We start from the raw sequence: 20,540 nt of genomic DNA, 5'->3' as shown, positions 1-20,540 counted from the left end.
CTTGCGGACGGAATATCTTCGCCATTGTCAGCCGTATCCATCCCATCGTCGATGCTTTCGCGCTGCATTGTGCGGTTACGGATTGGACAACACCCGTCGAAACGGTGGTCCGGTTGCGATTGCAAATCCCAGCTGCGTGAATCACAAACAACAGCTTTGGTAAACACTGATACGCACGCTTTTCACTTTTCACTATTGATCGAACGGTTTGTGGGGCAATGTTGTGTTAATGTTGGAACTTTTTCCTCTTCTTCGATGCTTTGCTTTTTGCCTTCTGTTCATGCTGTCAAATCATTCGTTGACAGTGACAGACAAAAAAAACACCGCATCGTCTAATGACAGTTCACTTCACCACCCACTTTCGCGTACACCCTCTGGCTGATAGCATAAGCAACAGCTGATTATTGTTTACATCGCGCAAAGCTCTTTTCTTTTATCTCGTACACTAATAATCTCTGCACAACTAGGAACGATTGTTGCATAAAGGGGTTAAATTTTGTCTTCACTGGCAAATTGGCTCATAAGGCCATTTAAAATAGCGACCGGCGTTCTAGCAAATCAGCTGTTTTAGGTAAACAATCTTCACTTACAATACCCGCCGCGCTGATTTTGACACGTTAACGTCTCGATTGCCTAAAGTTGTTGGCATAATTGGCGTCATTTGTCTGTTGTTAAATGACGCCCAAAACAATAGCGAAACAATTATTCAAAGCCACACGTACAAATAGAAACGATCTACATAGAGGGAAAATTCGCTTTACCCAAATAATCCATATTGATCATGAACTTCGCCGTCTAATTCGCAATATAGAGCTGGCATTTACCCTAACTGGCTTTAAATTCCATGGCGATGGTTAATCATTGCGGCGAGCGTAATTTGTGACGGATTTTTAAGCCGAAAAATATGTCCCACTGCTAGATTCGCATAAATCGCCGATCGTAATCAAACACTTTCACAAGTTTCTGTCAGCTTCTCATCTTGGACAGATGCGGCGAATGTTTTGCCTTCGAATGTCACTGGTGCAAATATTTCGCAAGCATTCAACAACTCCCGATCCGGAACAATAACGCTGCGGCTATGAACATCGATATTCACCCGCTAACGCACGATCCCACGTCGGCATGGAAGGAAATTTCGAAATCGCAGCGTGTGATAAAAATCAACACCAAACCGCCGGCAGCGGACGTGCCACCGAACAAAGTGCGGGTCGTCTGCATGTCCGACACCCATTCGCTGACGCATCACATCAAGTTCGACATTCCCGAGGGCGATATTTTCATACACGCCGGGGATTTTACGCGCTGTGGCAAGCTGGATGAAGTGGTGGACTTCAACGAATGGTTAAGTATGTGTGGCTCGTTTGTTGTTTTCAGGTGCGTTGAATGCTTCACGATATCGTTTTCTCTTCCTTCCGCAGAGAAACTGCCACATAAACACAAGCTGGTAATTGCAGGGAATCATGAGCTTAGCTTCGACCATACCTTCACCCATCCGTTTCAAAATGCAAGCGCCTGCTGCAAGAAAACGGGCTCCACCTTGCTGGACGAAATACCAACGCTGGGCAACTCCAAGGAAAGCCTGGCGGAAGCGGTGAAAACGGAAAACATTCGACAGTATTTGAGCAACTGTACCTACCTGCAGGATGAGTGCATTGAGCTGTACGGTTTGCGAATTTACGGAACGCCCTGGCAACCAGAGTTTTGCAAGTGGGCATTCAACGTGAAGCGCGGCCAGGCATGCCTAGAAAAGTGGGAACAGATACCGGAGAATGTGGATATCCTCGTGACACACACACCGCCCGTCGGGCACGGAGATCTTTGCTGTTCGGGAGTGCGTGCCGGGTGTGTGGAACTGTTGGCCACGGTACAGCAGCGTGTCAAGCCGAAGTATCACGTATTCGGGCACGTCCACGAAGGTTACGGCATTACCTCGGACGGGAGAATTATCTTCGTGAATGCTTCAACGTGCGATATTAACTACCTGCCCAATAATCAACCGATAGTTTTCGATGTGACTCTTCCGAAGGGTCATACCAAAGATGATTAGACCGATTGCAAAGGTTTCCCGTGTTAAACGGCCAACTGTGCCATACCATGACATGCACTTTACAGCATCGTGACCACTACCACTAGCGTAGTTTCCGCACTGACAAATCGAAAACCATACAACAACTGCGGCGAATGTGACCGCCCAGCTCAAAGTCCCTATAAAACACCCTACAACATCTAGCAGGCTGATTAGTTTTACTGGAAGGGAGTGATCCAGTCCATCGCCTACTCGATGGTTGCTTTGTCACCAGGCAATTTTGGTTACGTACTGTTCGAATTGGCACGTATTAAAGATCTCCGTGTGGCGAAGATCGTGTGTTCAAAAACACCCGAGAACCAATGGTTCATCCAACAGAAATGGAACATTAGGTATTATTGTGCACGTGTGGTTGTTTTGCTTCAACGAATTTTCTATGCAGATGTCTTTCTTCCTTTCCTCTATAAACTACAAGATATACATCTGCCTTAAGGAAGTACGATTGTGGCCTTTTAATGCCAATAAAGCAAACAAAAAGAGGAAGCTAATACCAGTCATAGGACAACTCCATAGGACAGTTCTTGTACTGAACCGCACAAAGAGAAACGCAATTAGTCATTATTGGGGTAAAGGAACGTAATAAAATAAGTCACATTAAGACTAGAGTTTAGCTGTGAAAAATATTAGCTACACGTTCGTTTTCTATTTATATAGCGTAACAGTAGGGTTAATTGAACAGTAGAAGTAATTGCTCAAGCTCATTTCAATATTTTGAATTCAAAACCAATACTTGAATGAATGCTACATGGCTTGAACCATTCTTACCCTTGTCTGGGAAGTTTCGGTTGCTTTCGGTAAGGATATTATAATGTTTGTGATTCATTTTACTTAGATGCGGAAGCTGTAAAATCATGATGTATTTTTACATTCGTTTTTTTGGAAATACAGATTTTGTTTGTTTATTATGTCGAATTCTTGAGCATTGTTGCGCAACACTCTTTCTTTCGCAAGTAATAAAAAACATCTATGCAAGAGATTTGTGTTCAATTGTGCTATTTATTATAAAACTACTTCCGGATTGTGTTTTTCTTTCAACCAAATCGGTAGTACATTTATAACTTGCACGGCCTCTACTTTGTGGTAGCTAATATCAGCACTAGCTAACATGGTTTTATATCAAATTACGATAAACTAAACATAAATTGTACCATAAAATAAAATGTATGTTTGTGTTGTTACATTCATTTCGGGGTCGAATCGGGGAGAATGTTGTGGCCAAAAATATATAATAACAGCAGTACCTTGGGCGTTTCACGATCGAGCCTAAGTGAAATATATCCTCTCACAGAATTTATGTTAAAGTGTCCTACACAAAAGCAAACCCTATATGTAATGCATGTAAACTTTTCAGTTTTCTATTTCATTTTTCGGTAACGCTATTGCATCGAAACAATGTCCTAAACTAAATCCGGTTGATAGGGGACTGAGATAGATACCCTAACACTCGTTAAGGTTTTCTCAACATTAAACGAATTGGAACGTAATGACTTTGAACGATTAATTATCGTATTGCAAAAGTCAGAAACATGATGAAATTGTGCAAATAAATTGTCTTTCCAAGCAGTAACTGCAAAACAAAACAAAATAACAAAAATGCGGACACATCAACGACATGTACACGTTATTGCTAAGCAGATAGAAAATGCGATCCGCACCATGTCTTTTTTTATTAACCTGTATAAGACTGCGTCAAAAACACGAAACTATGCGTGTGTGTATGAGTATGAAACAAATTCTTTTCATGATAGGATAATAGCGAAAACAAAAAAAAGCATTTCATGCTCGATGGCAGAACCACATCTTCAGCTTTCCTTTGTAAAAACGCAAGCTGTAATGTTAACATTCTCGATTATGTTTCCTAATAATAAGCCTAATTCGATCTGTTGTTGTTATGCAGGCCCAAGTGAATGAGCCTTTGCAAGTATCTAGTTTACTTTTTCATCTTTTTTGCAATTTTCTCTCTTCCACTATAACCGCAGTACAAACTTTAATGGCCTGTCATTTACACTGATCATCAGAATGCTTTATGCTTATTTCCCCTCTTTGACACGTGTAACTTACACTTAGTGAGACGATCGAAAAGGAAAGCTTTGTTGTGTTTCTGGGGTGTCTGTGAGTGTGTGTTTCCTCTAAATTTTGATGCCAATTTCCAATCTAATTGGAGGACAACGGGGGCATGGCTTAACGTGTTGTGTGTCATAGTTTAGAAGAACGGAGGCTCTAATTTCTCTCTCCCTCTCTTTGTTATGCTTCATAACGGCTGGGGTAGGGCTTAGTAAGGAACGTTTGAGAACAGATATGACACGCTTTCGCCGTTGTGCGTCCGACGGACAGCCTCAGCGAACATCATCGAAACGTCGATACACTGCCAAAATTACGAAAAGGATTTTAAATCATGTGCTACCCCCAATAACCTTACCAAATCTAAACCACTTACCTGTATTTTGGGACAATCCTTCATGTGACCGTCCTGTGGAATAGTGTTCGTCACCACCACTGCCTCGAAGCAGGCATTGTTTATCCTCGAGATGGCCGGCCCACTGAAGATGCCGTGCGTTAGTATGGCGTACACTTTCGTTGCACCAGCCTCGACCAGCTTGTCGGCTGCGTGACAAATGGTGCCACACGTGTCAGCCATATCGTCCACCAGGATTGCAACACGGTCCTTCACATCACCGACCAGCACCATCGAGGCGACCTCATTCGCCTTCTTGCGTTCCTTGTGGATCAGCGCGAACTCCACGTTTAACCGATCTGCGATCGAGGTAACGCGCTTCGCACCGCCCGCATCCGGCGACACGATGATCGAGTTGCGCCATTCGGCAATATTCTCCCTGATCCATTTCAGTACAGCCGGCTCGGCGTACAAATTATCGACCGGTATATCAAAGAAACCCTACAAACGAATAGAATAAAGAGCGTTAAAAACATATTCACATTTTCTGCAGTACGTAACAGAAATATAAAACCACTAGCTCTAGGGCAATATAAGAAAATGTTGAAGAGATAAATAACAATGAATTTTTACACAAGCTATGCATAATAAAAAGATATGTTATGCAATTCCTTATTTTTTAAAAGTCTTACAGCAAATTCGCCAGCCTTACCTGAATTTGTGAAGCGTGCAGATCCATTGTAATGATATGATCTGCACCAGCGACGGAAAGCATGTTTGCAACCAGCTTGGCGGAAATTGGAGCACGGCTCTGTACAGAAACGATTATCAAAAAAGAAAGAGAGAGAGAGAGAGAGAGATAGAAAAAAGCAAAGGATAATATTACCAATTAGATGATCGAAATTTGTTGCTAATTTTTTATACTTTTAATAAACAACAATCCCAAACAAAATAAAACATCTAACATATACTGCCCTTACAGTTTTATATTCCCATAACACACATAGTGTTAATCTCCCGAGGGGTTAGTAAACAATCACATACGATCATCGCTCACAAGTGAATAATGCTTCTCTCTGCTCACGGCTGTTACGATCATGCATCCAGTATTAGTTGCGAGTTTCATATTATGTGTGCAGAAGGAGGAGGACTTCCCATTTTATTTATTATAACAAAGCAAGACAATACATTATTTTACTTCAAAATATAACTATTTTTGCAAACCTCAAACTCAAATGTAAGCAAAACTATCATAAATAATACGATATAATACAGTAACATGGACAACAATGGAGTAAATGCATTTAAACTCTTTAGTTGATATGTAGTCCTTTGTATAACTATAAAACACAAATCATATTACCCCAAAAGGTATAATTGAGTTCTCTGCAACAAGAAACACCAGAAAAGAGACGGAGGAATGTACAGTGAATGGTGCAAAGCTGCTCAATCATTCGTGTGTGTGTGTGTATTATGGTATACTAAATAGAAAAAAAAAACATCAGAACGCACAATCAAATCTCGGCTAACATATTTACATTGGCCACTGCTACGACAAAACACACTCACACACAATATGCGTAGAATGTTTATGGTTTTTTTTTGTGATTATCGCAAAGAGAACAGATCCTATCCAGCGTTTTGTTTTTGTTTGGTCGTGATTGTTTTAATGGTTTCTACACAATTTTTAATCAAGCATTTGCCTTAGGAAGGGACACTCGCACAATGTTTTGCTACCAGTTCTCGCATTATTACAATTTTTCGTTCACTACTCACTAGATAGGCCTCTGGAAGATAATCCTAAGATGGGTGAGAAATGATTAATACACAAGAATGATACCAGCAAAGAAAATCGGGGGGAAAACATGAGGGAAAAGAAGAAGAAAGAAAACAAAATGTAAGATCTTTGGTTTTAAATTTTACTGCTGGAAAACTAGACGATCTCCATTATGAGCAATTTTACGATCTTGCGGCTACTATTTTAGACAGATATTCCTGACATCCTTCTGCATTGGGGCGTATTAATTTGCATTAAAAAAAAATTACAACTTTCAAAATACAAATTTAAAAAGATAAAAGTATTATGTGCTGGACCATTAATTTGTACAGGTGTAGGTACACACTACTACACACTACTATGACATTTGAACAGAATTCTCTAAGAATATGTACAGAGCGAATAAATTGCAAATAAAAGTGTTGCTCAGTGTCTCTCCCTTACGGCGGATTTACAGCAACATAAACAACGCACATATTCAACAAATACAGATATAAAAAAAGGACACGAGAAAAGATGAACCCAATAGAGCCAAAAATGTGTTCGAACTCAGTAGAATCAGCAGTACTCAAATAACATGGAAAAACAACAAACCAACATATAACAGCACAATGAAAAGCATACAGAAAACAAACAAAGATAAAGAATAAACCATTCGTATAGATAGTAAAAGAGAATTTTAGTGTAACCAATAAGAATTCATTCCGATTCGTTTCCAATGCATGTTAAACAGTGTTTTAGTGATGTTTTCTTCTATATTCTGTTTTGCTATTTGCCAATGTGGAAATATTAATTTTCGTTGCAAATTTACGTTCTGTTGTGCTTATCATCGCGTCACGATTTACAATAACAACTCACGGCGCAAAAAAGACATTTGTACGATGGAACGCAATGTACCTAAAAAACGTTACAAATGATTCCATCTTGTTCAATCAACGGGGAAATTTGATTAGGCTAGCTGTTATGAAAGGACAGAACAACAAATGAAAACAATATAGATGACTAATTGATATTAATATCACCAGATCTAATTGTTCACAAAATTAACAACTCGTACAAGTGTATTAGGGGGGAGTTTTGGTTGTTGTACCATAAAGTTAAGTTTCACGGTGTATGATACGGTTCTACGTGGTACCCACATACACGAAACGAATGATTAAACAGCTCTACCATTCGCCATTCCACGAACGGAACACAAAATGCGTTAAAGTTCGTTCGTTTACGTATATGATATCCCTATCTATTATATATGCTCGTTTACGGAATGAAATGTGTACCACCAAAAGAAGAAAAAAAAACACAATAATAATGCTAGGACTCAAACAGATGACAAATAAGTACATAATCTTAATATGATGAAGTAGAAAAAATAGAAAACCGCTCTTCAAACCCTACCCGGAACTTCCACTCATTGGTTTTCATGAGCTCTGCCAGCTTATCGTCGCCTGTCTGTGTGGTGTAGAGTGTAGTTGTAGTGGGGAGGGTGATACAAGGCCACAATGTGGGCCAATCAATACATCAATCAAACAGATCAAGGAAAGGAGAGAAAAAAGTATTAATTTAAAACAATGTTTTCACTAACGGCACTATATAACACGTACTACACATTATAAATGATCGGGAAAATCTGCTCCCAGACCTGGATTCAAATAATATTGTGTGGTTCTAAAGGGCTTGTCCTAGAAAATACATTCATCTTGTTGAACCGCGCGCCTCATCTACGACGAGACTGACGGCCGGGATGTTTACAAACAAACAGCAAGTACTTCCCAACCATTCCCTCAGTACCTTGCTTGGCCTTCCATGCAAGTAAAAAGTAGTACAGCAACTGATCGGAGAGGAAAGTGAGTTGATTAACGTATCAAATCATCCCAAACTGTTCCTTTACCGCTACCCGTGCCTTGGGAGCTGATAACCTTTTGGAGAAGGAAAAGAACAACAGTTGCTCATGTGGGGCCATACAATCTCCACATTCTAGCAGCGTCCAGCTAGCTTTAAATAATATTAATGTTACTATCTCCCATCGAAAGGGAAACGCGCTGAACAACCGTTTTAACTCTTTCGCGTGAAAGTGAAGGCAGCAAACTGATGGATCGTATATTATTGCCTTCTTTTCGCTGTTTTTCTCATATTACAATCGATGCATAGAGACAGGATCTTGTAAACACCAGCGCATTGAAAAACCGTGTTATCGCGGCATCGTTTTTACAAACGATTGGATGACAAGCTACTGTTACCAAAGGCAAAAACTATATATTTCCACATTCTCATTTTTGAATACGTTTGGAGGTAAAGCATTTGGAGCACGCGGTTTCGTGTTTTTATAATTCACCTCCGTATGATTATTCGAACGGCAACAGAAAAATTGGTAAGAAAATAAATTCGTTTACAAAACAAAAACCGTTACACAAAATTCAAATCTATCTTACGCATCTTCCTCGGGAGCACTACATTGCCGCACAACAAAATCTAACAGGCCATCCACCAACAACGAGTAACAACTCTGCGCTTGTATTATTACAACTATGATATGCAGCATCAACTTTACATACAACAAAACAATCGCTATAACGGAAGGAATTTTGCTGCTGCTGCTGCTGCATCATCACCATCACCATCCACCACCTGTGGATTGATCGTTGTAACTGTTTGGCTAAACATACCTTATCTTTCTTGTCCTGTCGGGCATACGGGAAGCATGGTATGACCGCGGTCACACGGGAAGCCGATGCTATCTTGCACGCATTGATCATAATCAGCAGCTCCATCAAATTATCATTGATCTCCCCGGAACCGGACTGCACGATGTACACATCTTCGCCACGGACGGATTCACCAATTTCGACACTAAAATTGTGAGAAAATATGATTAATAATAGTGATGGGAAAACTTTGTAGCCTATTATTTTCATCTAGGGGCTCTTTAACATTTTCTGTTATACGAAAAAAAGGGAGTGTTTATGGACTGTATAAATAGCCGACGATCGCGAAGATCGATACTGAAGCAAAAAAGGTCGACAGTATTTTTATCTGAAAACCATACATGAACTGACCAAAATGTTTACAGTTTGTATGATTTGAATGCATGTAAACCAAAATTTTAGCTCATTTTTAATACACACCAACAGAAATAAAGTCAGACGCTGTAAAATGATGTTCAATCCTACTTCATACAAAGTTGCCGACATTGCTACAAACACGTGCTTCCGAACGGACAACTAAAACCACCTGTCTCCAATTACCCCTACCAGGCCTTGCACGCCTACTTCGATCACTGTAGCGATTTCGACCTGCTAAAGGTATTGTACCTTTTCCCTACTACGCCACTGTAAGCTTCACTTTGCCGGCAGCAAACCAAACAATATGCTATACCGAGAGGCCCTTTACGTTGTAGTCGTGTAGTGATGCAAACGATGCGTAACAATGTCACAAACATTTGTGTTTCTCCTAGTGTGCTTGGACAGGAGATAAGCTACCCTGTTCAATAATGGACGTGAAGATAACTCGTGGTGATCGGATCATGCTCCCTCTCCGTTCCAGCAGTTGCTTTGTCATAATTCCTACGAATTAATATAATTAACAAAACCGAAAGCTACTTTTGGCGAATGCTGGCACTGCTAAACGCACAAGTATCGTATGAAAATTCTATAAATTTTGTTCAATATTCTCTTATAAATTCGCTTATACACTGATAACAATCAGCTGTGTTTACTCGTACCGTAATGAGCGGTGAAATATGTTTAATTCCGAAACATGTAAACAGGACAAAGGTCCTTAGTGGGACAATGCTTTTCATCGGGTCGTTGCCAAAAAACAACTTGCTTGATCGATTGTAGAGAACCAATCAACATGGCGCGACTGTAGGCATGGCAACGGCACAGGGAGCCGCATCAAACCGCGAATTGAAACGAGAAGTTCACATAAATTGAGCTCAATCAATCCCCATCATCCAACACCTCTAGAAAGAGACGCCTTTTGCACGACCTTGTGAACGCATAAATCATGCTAACGCCAAGAAAGAGGAACTCCATCATATTTAGGAACGACCACGCATTTCTTGTTTATGCGTAAAGAAGTGTGCGTGTTAGGTATGCGTAGGAACTCGAGCCGGTACCGAAGCACCGATCGCATACACGTGGTGTGGAACTTTTTTTCTCCCTGCTCACTGCCAACAGCAGTAGCGAAACAATGGGGAAATCTACCCCCAACGCCATTACATCACGGGCATAACATTTCACAAACAGCACACGATGGATGCTGTTGTTCGATTCCGTCACAAATGATAGAATCTGAACTCCAAATTAATGGGAAACTGTTGCAGAAAATGATGCGAAAACCGGTTTTGTTTTGCATTTTGACAGATTGCCACCATCAGTTGGACGGAATTTGCTTTAGGCAAAGGGAACATGCTACAAGAAGAACCACAACCAATTAGTAAGACGGCTAAATACCATCGAGCATCCCTCTTTCGAGGGGTGGTCCAAATAGACTCTTATTCCTGTATCCCTCCGCAGTACCGCATACCTCAAGGTTACGAAAATCCTCCCAGAACAGTGTGTGGCCACGAATGTTAGACAAACGTGCGGACGGAGAATCAATTTATTTTTAACCGAGTTCCTTTCGGTGCCTCGATTACCCGTCACAGCCCAATTTGCCCGCTCCGAACACATCACCCTACACAATCCCGTATGAACGGAAGCACTCAGTATCAGCGAGATCACTTTGAAATATATGCGCCGATGTCGCCGTTCCGCACTGCCATTTTGTTGCAAAACAAAACTGATCCCTCATTATTGGATAGTAATTATAATGCATCATAGTTGGCCATTTGATGCGCTTCTTCCATCATATTACTCGCATAAATCCGTAAGATTCTTCTCGTTTTTGTGCAATCCAAGTGCTCGCCACACACCTGTCCATACACACGTACTCCGCTATGGTGGCTAGGAAAATTCGTACACAAACGCGCGCGCATGCACACGTCCACTTACCAGGTTTCCAAGTTGCTGAACTTTTTCGTCACAACCTTGCCGAGATCGATACCGAGCCGGTCGACGATGCGCGAGGCAAGATCCGGATGGGACGAACCAGAAAACACCTTAATGTTGGGCATCCTCGACTGTAGGAATTGGTGAGGATCGACACTGCTAGGAACGGTGATACTGTCGGTAGGCTGCTTGCTATCACTGCCGCTGTCGGTGCTGCTACTGCCGGTACTGCTGTGTGCCACCGATGACAAACTAGGCACGAGATTGTTGCCGCAGATCTGGCCACTGCCGATGCTGTTGCTGATAACGGATGCCTTCTCCAAGTTGCTACGGACAAGCGTTCTGGCGCGAATCGGATGAGATGATCGCACTGGCATCACGGTGTTGAATTAAATAGCAATCAAGTGAAAAGCATCCGTCAATCCCATTGGCTGCCAGACCCACAGTGCACACTGGCTTTCCAATTGGGCATTTGCACCGTCTCATCGAAATTACATTTTATAAAAGTGGTTTGTTTGCTTTGTTTAATTATCACAAAAAGTTAATTGTTTCACTAAAACTATATTACTGCTCTTCTGAGAGTAGTGATAACACTGAAGAACTTTAAACCTGGTCAAGGGCGGTGTTTCTTTGTACATTTTGAACACCTTCTTTGCAAATACTTTTCTACAAGGATTGATAATAATTTGGATCTCTTTTATACATGTACTCTACGCTGAATTATATCATCTTTCTGAGTGTAATTAATTTACTACCGTTTTATGAAGCTAAGCGTTTGTTTTGTCCTCCACGCGACTTTCAAAGTGTCCGTCTAAACAGCTGAAACTTCAGCACGCAGAGCGTTCAATTTCCCACCCGTTTGTCATTCCATTACAACACGCACACACTCGCAAACAAGCAAGGGAATAAAGGACCCACGAAAGTAACTTGCCTGCTTTCCGGATGATAGTAATGTTGTTGGATCAATTCAATTTTCGTTGCTAATTAATTGCGACGAAAGTAAGCTTTCTTATCGCGCTACCCTCTTGCTACACACAGCCCGGCTCATAGCAACCGCCGGTAAGGTAAGGTAAGCGTTTCTGGTAGTAAACCCATCGCAGTGGTGATTAAAATTAATGAACAAACTAACCGACTGACGTCACGGTTGCACGGTAGAGAGGATGATTTTGCAAACATGTTCGAGCTTTCGTCACAGAAAAGTGAATCGACGGTGGTTATAGGTTACAATATTTGCCTCTACGGTTTCATCCCAACATGTAACACGCAGCTAAAGAGGAATTCGAGTCTTTGTAACGCTATAACCAGAAGGTTGCACTGAGTGTTTTTGTTTTCCCGTATCTGATGTTTGGCCACTCTTGGATTTGCGGCTTCAAAGAGAAACATTATCCTTGGTGAATGAAAATGGTATCCTTTTCTATTTTAATTTTAGGCCTTGAACAATTGCATCTCATCGCTACAGCTGTATGGTAGCAAAACTACAACGTTAAACACCTCTGACTGCTCTGGTCCCATCTTCACGACCCTAGGATAGTAAAGCATTTTTGAAAATCATGGCGAATATGGCAGTATCCCGCATCAAACGAGAGTTTAAAGAAGTGCTTAAAAGTGAAGAGGTAACTAAGCTCAATCGTTATCGTATTCTCAAAAATGTTTATGTGAAACTTTTTACTATGAACAACTGGGCTGATGCTGATAACAAGATTGCATAACACCCATTTATGCTACGTAAACAAACACACTTTTGACGGAAAGATGAATCAGAACCGCACTAGTCCCGGCAGCACAGACTGCTTCGATTCGTGGATACACATAAACCGAACAACTTTCGCTATTGTTCGCGTCCCTACCTTCCGGGTGATCTTGCTGATCTTTGCTCTGTTTACTGCCTTTTCTGCCCATGGTGATCCTGTTTCTGATGGGTATAATAAAGCCTACAGTTTCTCACGATGCTACGCCAGTAGAGCACTTAGATTCACGTTACCGTCTGGAACGTTGGTGATAGAAACGGCATCGTTCGCGTTAAAGTGTTTCAAAGCCCACCAACACTGACATGAACCTGCGCGCGATGGGCATATCTGATCGAACTTGACCTTTGTGGCTTATTTTCCAATCATACCGCATCAACGGATTCCTTCTCATCTGATCTGATTATTCCTGCGATGGAAGGCTCGAACGACGTCAAACAGGTTGTTTTGAACGTTTGTTTGTTGCAGTTGTGATGTATTTTTTCGTCAAAAGTGTGCTAGCAATTATTGAGAACGCTCGTAACAATACACATTGCTACATTGAACGTTAAGATCATTGTAAATACAAAAGATTAGAATGCATCATTTTCTAATCTGCTCAATTTTGGTTCTAATGTTAATGTAATGCGTTCTTTTGTCCTATGTGCAGATTACACAATGCTCGATAAAGCTAGAAATGGTAAATGATAACTTTACGGAGCTGAGAGGAGAAATTGCTGGACCACCGGACACACCGTACGAAGGAGGCAAATTTATGCTAGAAATAACGGTCCCCGAAACATACCCGTTTAATCCACCCAAGGTGGGCAGAACAAACTAAGCCTGCGGGAAGAGATGGTACTAAAGCTCTCTGCTATTTGTAGGTGAAATTTATGACTAAAATATGGCACCCCAACATATCATCCGTGACCGGTGCAATCTGTCTCGATATACTGAAAGACAACTGGGCAGCAGCGATGACCCTGCGGACGGTGCTATTATCGCTGCAAGCGCTGCTAGCCGCTGCCGAGCCAGACGATCCCCAAGATGCGGTCGTTGCCACGCAGTACAAAGACAACCACGAAATGTTCATCCTAACGGCGAAACACTGGACCAACGTGTACGCCGGCGGTCCGTTTGCGAACACGGATTTTGACCAAAAGGTGCAACGATTGCGTGATATGGGTATACCTGAGTACGATGCGCGAGCTGCCCTGTCACGCCACAACTGGCATCTGGAGCGTGCCTCCGAGCAGCTATTCAGTTAGTCTCTTGGTAGAACCTAGTTCTCGTGGGCTTTCGCACAGCCTTTGTGTTTTTTTTCCGAGCCGGCGCGAGCTTCCGTATGTGTATGTGTGGTTAATTTTTGTATCTTAAAGGTTATAATTTCCCGCCAGTTAGGGCCTCATTTATAATTTCGATGAGATTTATGTGTATACCCGGGAGGTGGAACCAGCAGGTGAAAAGTCAAGCGCAAAAAAGTTATTAAAATTGAATTTGAAATGAAAATAGAAACAAAACTTCAGCAACTTTCAACAGTGATACCCGAGACCGTCTATAGACTATTAGCATTCATTTGTAAAACAAATCATCTTCTCCCAATTGATGGCTTTGGAAAGCTGGTAAATATGCAGTAAGAAGACACAACCGCGCACCGTATGGGGTGGAAATGGAACTTTCTCTAGCTGTGGGCCGCATATTACACGCTCATCATGTACCAAAATGTATCGAAAGGACAGCAAACAAAAAAGAGCAATACATGGCTTCAAACATTGCAAAAGACACAGCAACCAAGTGACAGATATATTCCGAAGATGAAAGCGAGAACAAGACGGTGGATGAAATAAGCTTCGCAACCATTTAAATGGACGAGAAGCGCAGGATATTACACGTGTTTAGTTGGTGAACGGCGGGAAAAAGGAAATGGTTCAAATGTCGCGGAGGGAGAGAGAGAAACTGAGCGCAACCATTCTTTACCGTAAAATCCATTGTTGGACTGTACAGTGAAATCTAATGCACATGTTTGGCAAACCCAGAATGAAATATAATTAACTGAGCAAAACCAAAGTTATGCACCGCGTATTTTTGGGGATGCTCATGAAAAACACGCTCATATTCTTCATTTTACAATTTCAATGAGTTATTATTTCAAGTTGGGCGGACGAGAATAGCAGGTGCATCGAATGTGTAAAGTGCACATTTCGCAAAGTGCAAGTGTGTTTCCAATGTTTTACAAAAGATGGCGCTACTGTGATACAATATTTTATTGGATTTTGCGGAAGGTATGAGAAGGCTTAAAAATGTTTGAATAATAGAATTTGAAGGGCTGGAGGAGGCTGTGTCAAACGCAAAATGTCCTTTACTATATTTTGGCACGGCTCACAACATTTATCCAACAATTTGTGAGCCACAAAGTGAAATATTGGGGTTCAGCAAGGCATATGGTGATAGTTCGCGATTTTGGGGGAAACGCGGGAAAACGGGGGAAACCTACTTATACACGCAATCTCTATTAATTGCTACCGATCACTACTAGCATTAGTATCTCCGATAGTATTTCTCCAAGTTGTGAGGAAAGGTTCGGGAATTTATTCTTAATAGAAAATTTAAAAAAGTTTCAATCTCACCCTCTCGTTAGAACATCTCGTTAGAACGATTTTTCCAGCGATTTGTCACGCAAATCGATTAACAGCAATCATTTCGTACCGTTCGCTTTCATCTTCAGGCTGGCCAAATTTTTCTGCTTTATCGACTCCCGCCAATCCGTTTCGAGCTTTATGTACGTACCACCCTGCTGGTACGTTTGGTACTGCATATTCTGCTCACCGCCGGTTCGTTTGCCCACCATGGTAATGATCTGCTTCATCGCACGCTCCTCAAACTCGCGCTGGTTGTCCTGATTGCTACGTGCGGACATATCACCGGCCCAGTGCCGGCCATACGATAGCTTCGCTTTGCGCTTAACGTCCTTGGACTGCTGTTGCGATTGTTGCTGCTGCTGGTGATGTTGCTGCTGCTGCTGCTGATGATGGTGAAACGATGGTGGACTGCTGTACTCCGATTCCTCCCCATCGGAGCTGCTGCTAGTGCTGCGGCTTTGGTTTGTGCCGGACTTGTCATACTCATCCGAGTCCGAGTCACTTTCCGTGTCCATCGCGGACTGGGACATTTGGCGATTCGAACGATGGTGATGGTGATGATGGTTCACCATTGCATCACCGTCCACGTGGAACGTCGGTAAAAGTCCTTGCCGGGAACGATGCGGCACAATGCCAATACCACTCCACCATGGGTCGGCGGATGTGTTTGGTGGCTTGAACGGTGGCTGCTCGTAAAGACAACCGCCCTCGGAAGCGTGCAGAGCAAGCTGTAACACTGCACGATCACGATCGGTGTCTACCTGTACGGTATGTTCGCGAAATAGGCAACCCTTTTCGTTTTTTGGAAAAAAAAAATTAAGCAAATGTTAAAAAGAGCCTCGTAGGAAATCATTTAATTCATATCGTCAATTTTAATACAATTCCACTTACCGAAGGTCCGGGCAATGCTTCATACCGGTAGGCTTGCTTCCCACAGCACGGATACCGTCCGGCCGGTCCTGCCACCCGTCCCTCGGCTGCCGGGCCAAGGAACTGGGGCTGTTCGGGATGGTACTGGCACCACATCATTTGGCTCACCGGAAAGTGCGTGTCACAGATCGAACAGTACAGGAAATGGCAGTGACCCCACAGCCGCCAGTACACCTTTCGCCAGGAGCGCAACTCTTTGTGCAGACTCGAAACATAGTTCGTAATGTTCCACGACGGATCCTTCACGTGCGCACTGATCAGCTGGCCCCAGCGATTGAGGCGCAAGTTTTGCGGCAAACAGTGTATGTAGGAGCTGACCGTTTGGGTAAGAAATTTGCCACACTTCAGGCACCGGAACATACCGGCCAGCGTTGCATAATGGCCCCGCAGTGCCTGTGGTTCGATATCGCACAGGCTCATGATGAGTTTGGTCCAGAGCCGTGGTGCGATGCGATCCTTCTTGTCCTTTACCACCTCCAGCTCGAGGTTGGTAAACATGGCCGCTAGCCGCGTGATGATGCTGTCGTTCAGGCAGGCCAGATTTGCGGAAGCCTTCACGACTTCGTTAAGTCGAGCGTGACAGAACGAAAGGCAATCGAGCAGCAGCGGTTCCATCTGTAGAAAGCTAGCCGATACCAGTATCGGTATCACGTTGGACGGATCCAGCGCCGGCCATTCGTCCTGGGCGACCGATTCCTTCTTGACCCACTTCATGAGCCACTCGAAGATTTGCAGATCGCAGTGCACGGAAATGTCCATATCTTCGAGCCGCTGCCCGGCAGTCACGTCCGCAAAATAGCCCATTTTGGTGATGAGCAGCTTCTGCGGACAGGAGAAATCTCGCGACGAACCCTTGACTTCGTCACACACGTGAATGATGACTTCGGGTCTTTGAAAAGGGAAGCATTTGTGGTTGAAATAAATGGGCAGAAATGCAATGTGCAATAGGCAGAGCTCATACTTACTCCGCCCGACTATCGGGAATGGCGATTTGTGCGATCGACGATTTTCTTCGTACGCCCGTTTTGGTGGAGCTGCTGCTCGCTATAAGAAAGTTTTGTGAAACGTCCCCCACAGCCGAAAGGGTCGATTTTTTACTACTACTACCACTCTGCGTGTCTGGTGAAGATGCGCCGCTGGTAGCAGATTTACCGCCACTGGAGCAACCCACTCCGATCGAGCTCGATCCGTTAATGGATCCGAGCGGATGGTTTACGTTCAACTTCTGCCCGGTGCCACCTTTGTGATGGTACCCCGACCCATTCGATGGGCAGATGAACGGCAGCACCGAATCCAGTATGCCCTCGTTTAGCACCTCGTCCAACTTTTCGTTCAAAATGGTTTCGAGCCGATTCTTCGGCACCTCGACCGTTTCGGATTTACTTTTTTGCGACTTTTGCGACACGGTACGCTTTTTGGCGGGCAGTTTCTTGTCTGCCGGTGAGCGTATGCTGCTACCCACCGTCCCCGACGACGGTACATCATCACCTTTCGTGTCCTTTTTACCACCGGCGGTTGTGTTCCTTGCGGGCGAAATTAGTGCGGGAGAATCGGTCAATTTTCCACCGCTGGGAACACGTGAGCTTTGCTGTATGCTGTTCACCAACTCATTGCGTGCCAGTTGGTTGTAGTCGAAGGTGGGAGGATTTTTCTTGCTGCTGTTGAAGGAATCGTTCACCTGGCAGGTTACGTTCAGGAACTCGAGGAAATCGTGCATGGATATTGACTCCGTTGATTCTGGTGCTGTGGACTCCGACATGATGGGGGCTGGCTTTTTTGAATTCCCTTGTATTCTCTAACACTCTTTCCTATTTATCCTAAAAAGCTTTGGAACAGAACAGAGTCTATTTTTGGTTATTAAATAAATTAAATAGAACGAAGAGAAGCTGCCAGGAGCGTCGATCTAAATACTTGAAAATTTAGAAACGGAATGAAAATTTTATTTACTTTCGGTTGCCGTTGACAACGGCTTGCAACCTCTGGGGGAATTAGATTGTACACGAGGAAAAAACTCTCATGGGGAATGAATGATATTTAAACTTTGAACATTTTTAATTAAAACCTCTTTTGTAGGTAGAGATTGGAGTCCTATTTCTTAATATGTTATTAGAAGAAATTTTGATACAAAAATAAAAAAGAAAAGCTTTGTTTTCAATATTTTGAATAAATTGATGACAAAAATATCGCCGCAAACGTTCACTCACTAGGCTGTTCGATCACGGTTTCTGCTCTTTATGTTGGTAGTCTTGCGATTTGACTGCTGTCAAAACTGGCATCGGAAGGACGTGACGTCATATGAGTCTTTTCCACACGTTTTCGTAGGGAACGACAGCCGTGAATCTAAGCACAGAATGGTAAATATGTGAAAATATCAGTAAAATAAGTGTTAAACTTGTTTTTAGCGTGCCGGAAAACATTCACCGTCGATGATGCTAGTGAAAGATGGTGAAAACAATGGGAGAAAGTGGATAATTTCATCGAAAAGCAAGATGCGGATTCTATGAACAGCAGCACCAACGCTACCCATACCACCGCCTCCGGTTACCATGTTTGACAGCTGAACCGAATTGGTTGTCTGGTCTGTCTCGGGTCTGTTCCGTGTTCCATGCAGCGGCTGAAACGATGTCGGAAGTTATGTTGCCCGTTGCAGGCAACATGGAATCGCTAGCAGATTGACTGGATGGGAATGTTTACCGGCGCGCCATTTCGAAAGCTATGTACATCCGTTGTTACAGCATCTAATGTGCATTGTTTGTTACTCCGTAGGGTCGTGTACGTACCAAGACGATCAAGAAGGCCTCGAAGGTCATCATCGAGAAATATTACACTCGATTGACCATGGATTTCGACACAAACAAGCGCATTGTCGAAGAGGTGGCCATCATTCCGACGAAACCGCTGCGTAACAAGATCGCTGGGTAAGTAAATAGAGGACAGCAACACCACATGAATCGTTCGAGCGGCCTGACTAACCGTTGTATTTTCTTTCAGTTTTGTAACTCATTTGATGAAGCGTCTGCGTCACTCGCAAGTGCGCGGTATTTCCATCAAGCTTCAGGAGGAAGAACGCGAACGTCGCGATAACTACGTGCCGGACGTGTCTGCACTGGAGCAAGATATCATTGAGGTCGATCCGGAGACGAAGGAGATGTTGAAGCATCTGGACTTTAACAACATCGTCGTACAGCTGACCAACCCGGCCGCACCAGGATACAGCAATCGACGCAACTAAGGTAGCGCGGGCCAAAATGTGTTTTTGAGCGGTATCGTGTAAGATTACTGTACTGGGATTGGTCTTTCCCGTAACGCGCCGTAAGCATCGTGTGTGTGTGCGCAAGAAAACTACGCGGAATACAGGAGAAACCGATGTAAACGACAAATCAGTGTACGTTCGTAAAGGAAATCACCCATTTCCGTGTTCCTGGCTGCAATGTTCTATGATGACATCCGTGAATTGTTATGGACCGAAAATCTTGTAGCGAAAATTTTCCAAACCCCGTTAAACGTGTTGTTGCGTACCAGTAGCTGATGGTGATTTTTGTATTAGCGAGATTATTGTTTTGTGTCGGCTATTTTGATTTACGCTTCAAAGATTGAAGTATGTTGATGGTCTTGGGTTCTTATCAAAATATATATCAATTTGTAATTAGTGCTGTAATTCAGGATGGCACTTGATCTATTAGGACTTTACTTTTCTTTAAAGTCACAAATATTTCCTTTTGGATGGATAAAAATGGATTGGCAAAATAACAACGGTCAACAAGTCTACAATAATTTTAAAGAATGAAATTTTATTGCTGATAGTGGTTAACATTGCTCACATAAAGTATTTCTATTTTCTCTATACCTGGGGCCTCCAAACTTTTCAGTCTACAGAGGCTGCATGCTCTCGAGGGTCGCAGTTTAGAGACCGCTGCTAGAGCAACGGTATAAAATATGCTGCAACATAAACGGCAGGATTGTTTAGCAGTTCTGTACGATCCTTGGAAGAACGGATTGGA

General features: G+C 42.9%; 5 protein-coding genes across 8 annotated transcripts; 3 read left to right on the top strand and 2 right to left on the bottom strand.

Annotated features, from left to right (window-relative positions):
* Positions 1-1,032: 1,032 nt before the first annotated feature.
* LOC128305522 (UPF0046 protein C25E10.12) lies at positions 1,033-3,387 on the top strand. Its single transcript, XM_053043007.1, has 2 exons — positions 1,033-1,346; positions 1,419-3,387. Exons 1-2 carry the CDS (start codon positions 1,079-1,081, stop codon positions 2,045-2,047), a joined length of 897 nt encoding a protein of 298 aa, XP_052898967.1. The 5' UTR covers positions 1,033-1,078; the 3' UTR covers positions 2,048-3,387.
* Positions 3,388-3,684: 297 nt separating this feature from the next.
* On the bottom strand, positions 3,685-11,623 carry LOC128305521 (ribose-phosphate pyrophosphokinase 1). Of its 3 annotated transcripts, XM_053043005.1 has the most exons (7): positions 11,542-11,623; positions 11,250-11,385; positions 8,918-9,105; positions 6,445-6,454; positions 5,194-5,290; positions 4,524-4,982; positions 3,685-4,451 (listed from the first exon to the last, which is right to left on the bottom strand). In XM_053043005.1, exons 1-7 carry the CDS (start codon positions 11,621-11,623, stop codon positions 4,359-4,361), a joined length of 1,065 nt encoding a protein of 354 aa, XP_052898965.1. In that variant the 3' UTR covers positions 3,685-4,358. The 3 variants fall into 3 exon arrangements, with proteins under 3 accessions (XP_052898965.1, XP_052898964.1, XP_052898966.1); XM_053043004.1 differs by lacking the exon at positions 6,445-6,454 and having other exon boundaries at positions 5,194-5,292; positions 8,922-9,105; XM_053043006.1 differs by lacking the exons at positions 6,445-6,454; positions 11,542-11,623 and adding an exon at positions 7,147-7,155 and having other exon boundaries at positions 8,905-9,105.
* A 529-nt stretch (positions 11,624-12,152) lies between these two features.
* LOC128305523 (ubiquitin-conjugating enzyme E2-22 kDa) lies at positions 12,153-15,075 on the top strand. Of its 2 annotated transcripts, none has more exons than XM_053043009.1 (4): positions 12,153-12,310; positions 12,676-12,859; positions 13,641-13,793; positions 13,855-15,075. In XM_053043009.1, the coding sequence occupies exons 2-4, from the start codon at positions 12,797-12,799 to the stop codon at positions 14,236-14,238; spliced, it is 600 nt and encodes a 199-aa protein (XP_052898969.1). In that variant the 5' UTR covers positions 12,153-12,310; positions 12,676-12,796; the 3' UTR covers positions 14,239-15,075. The 2 variants fall into 2 exon arrangements, with proteins under 2 accessions (XP_052898969.1, XP_052898968.1); XM_053043008.1 differs by having other exon boundaries at positions 12,153-12,315.
* Positions 15,076-15,665: 590 nt separating this feature from the next.
* On the bottom strand, positions 15,666-18,298 carry LOC128301030 (SANT and BTB domain regulator of class switch recombination). The gene is made up of 3 exons (XM_053037326.1): positions 17,505-18,298; positions 16,501-17,428; positions 15,666-16,400 (listed from the first exon to the last, which is right to left on the bottom strand). Exons 1-3 carry the CDS (start codon positions 18,296-18,298, stop codon positions 15,666-15,668), a joined length of 2,457 nt encoding a protein of 818 aa, XP_052893286.1.
* A 475-nt stretch (positions 18,299-18,773) lies between these two features.
* Positions 18,774-20,218, top strand: LOC128301031 (40S ribosomal protein S17). The gene is made up of 3 exons (XM_053037327.1): positions 18,774-18,893; positions 19,306-19,457; positions 19,531-20,218. The coding sequence occupies exons 1-3, from the start codon at positions 18,774-18,776 to the stop codon at positions 19,769-19,771; spliced, it is 513 nt and encodes a 170-aa protein (XP_052893287.1). The 3' UTR covers positions 19,772-20,218.
* The last annotated feature ends 322 nt before the right edge of the window (positions 20,219-20,540 follow it).

Source organism: Anopheles moucheti, chromosome 3 (genome assembly GCF_943734755.1).
Source record: "Anopheles moucheti chromosome 3, idAnoMoucSN_F20_07, whole genome shotgun sequence".
In the NCBI taxonomy this organism is placed as follows: domain Eukaryota; kingdom Metazoa; phylum Arthropoda; class Insecta; order Diptera; family Culicidae; genus Anopheles; species Anopheles moucheti.
The sequence above is the reverse complement of the archived record's forward strand: the minus strand, read 5'-3'. Positions and strand labels throughout refer to the sequence as shown.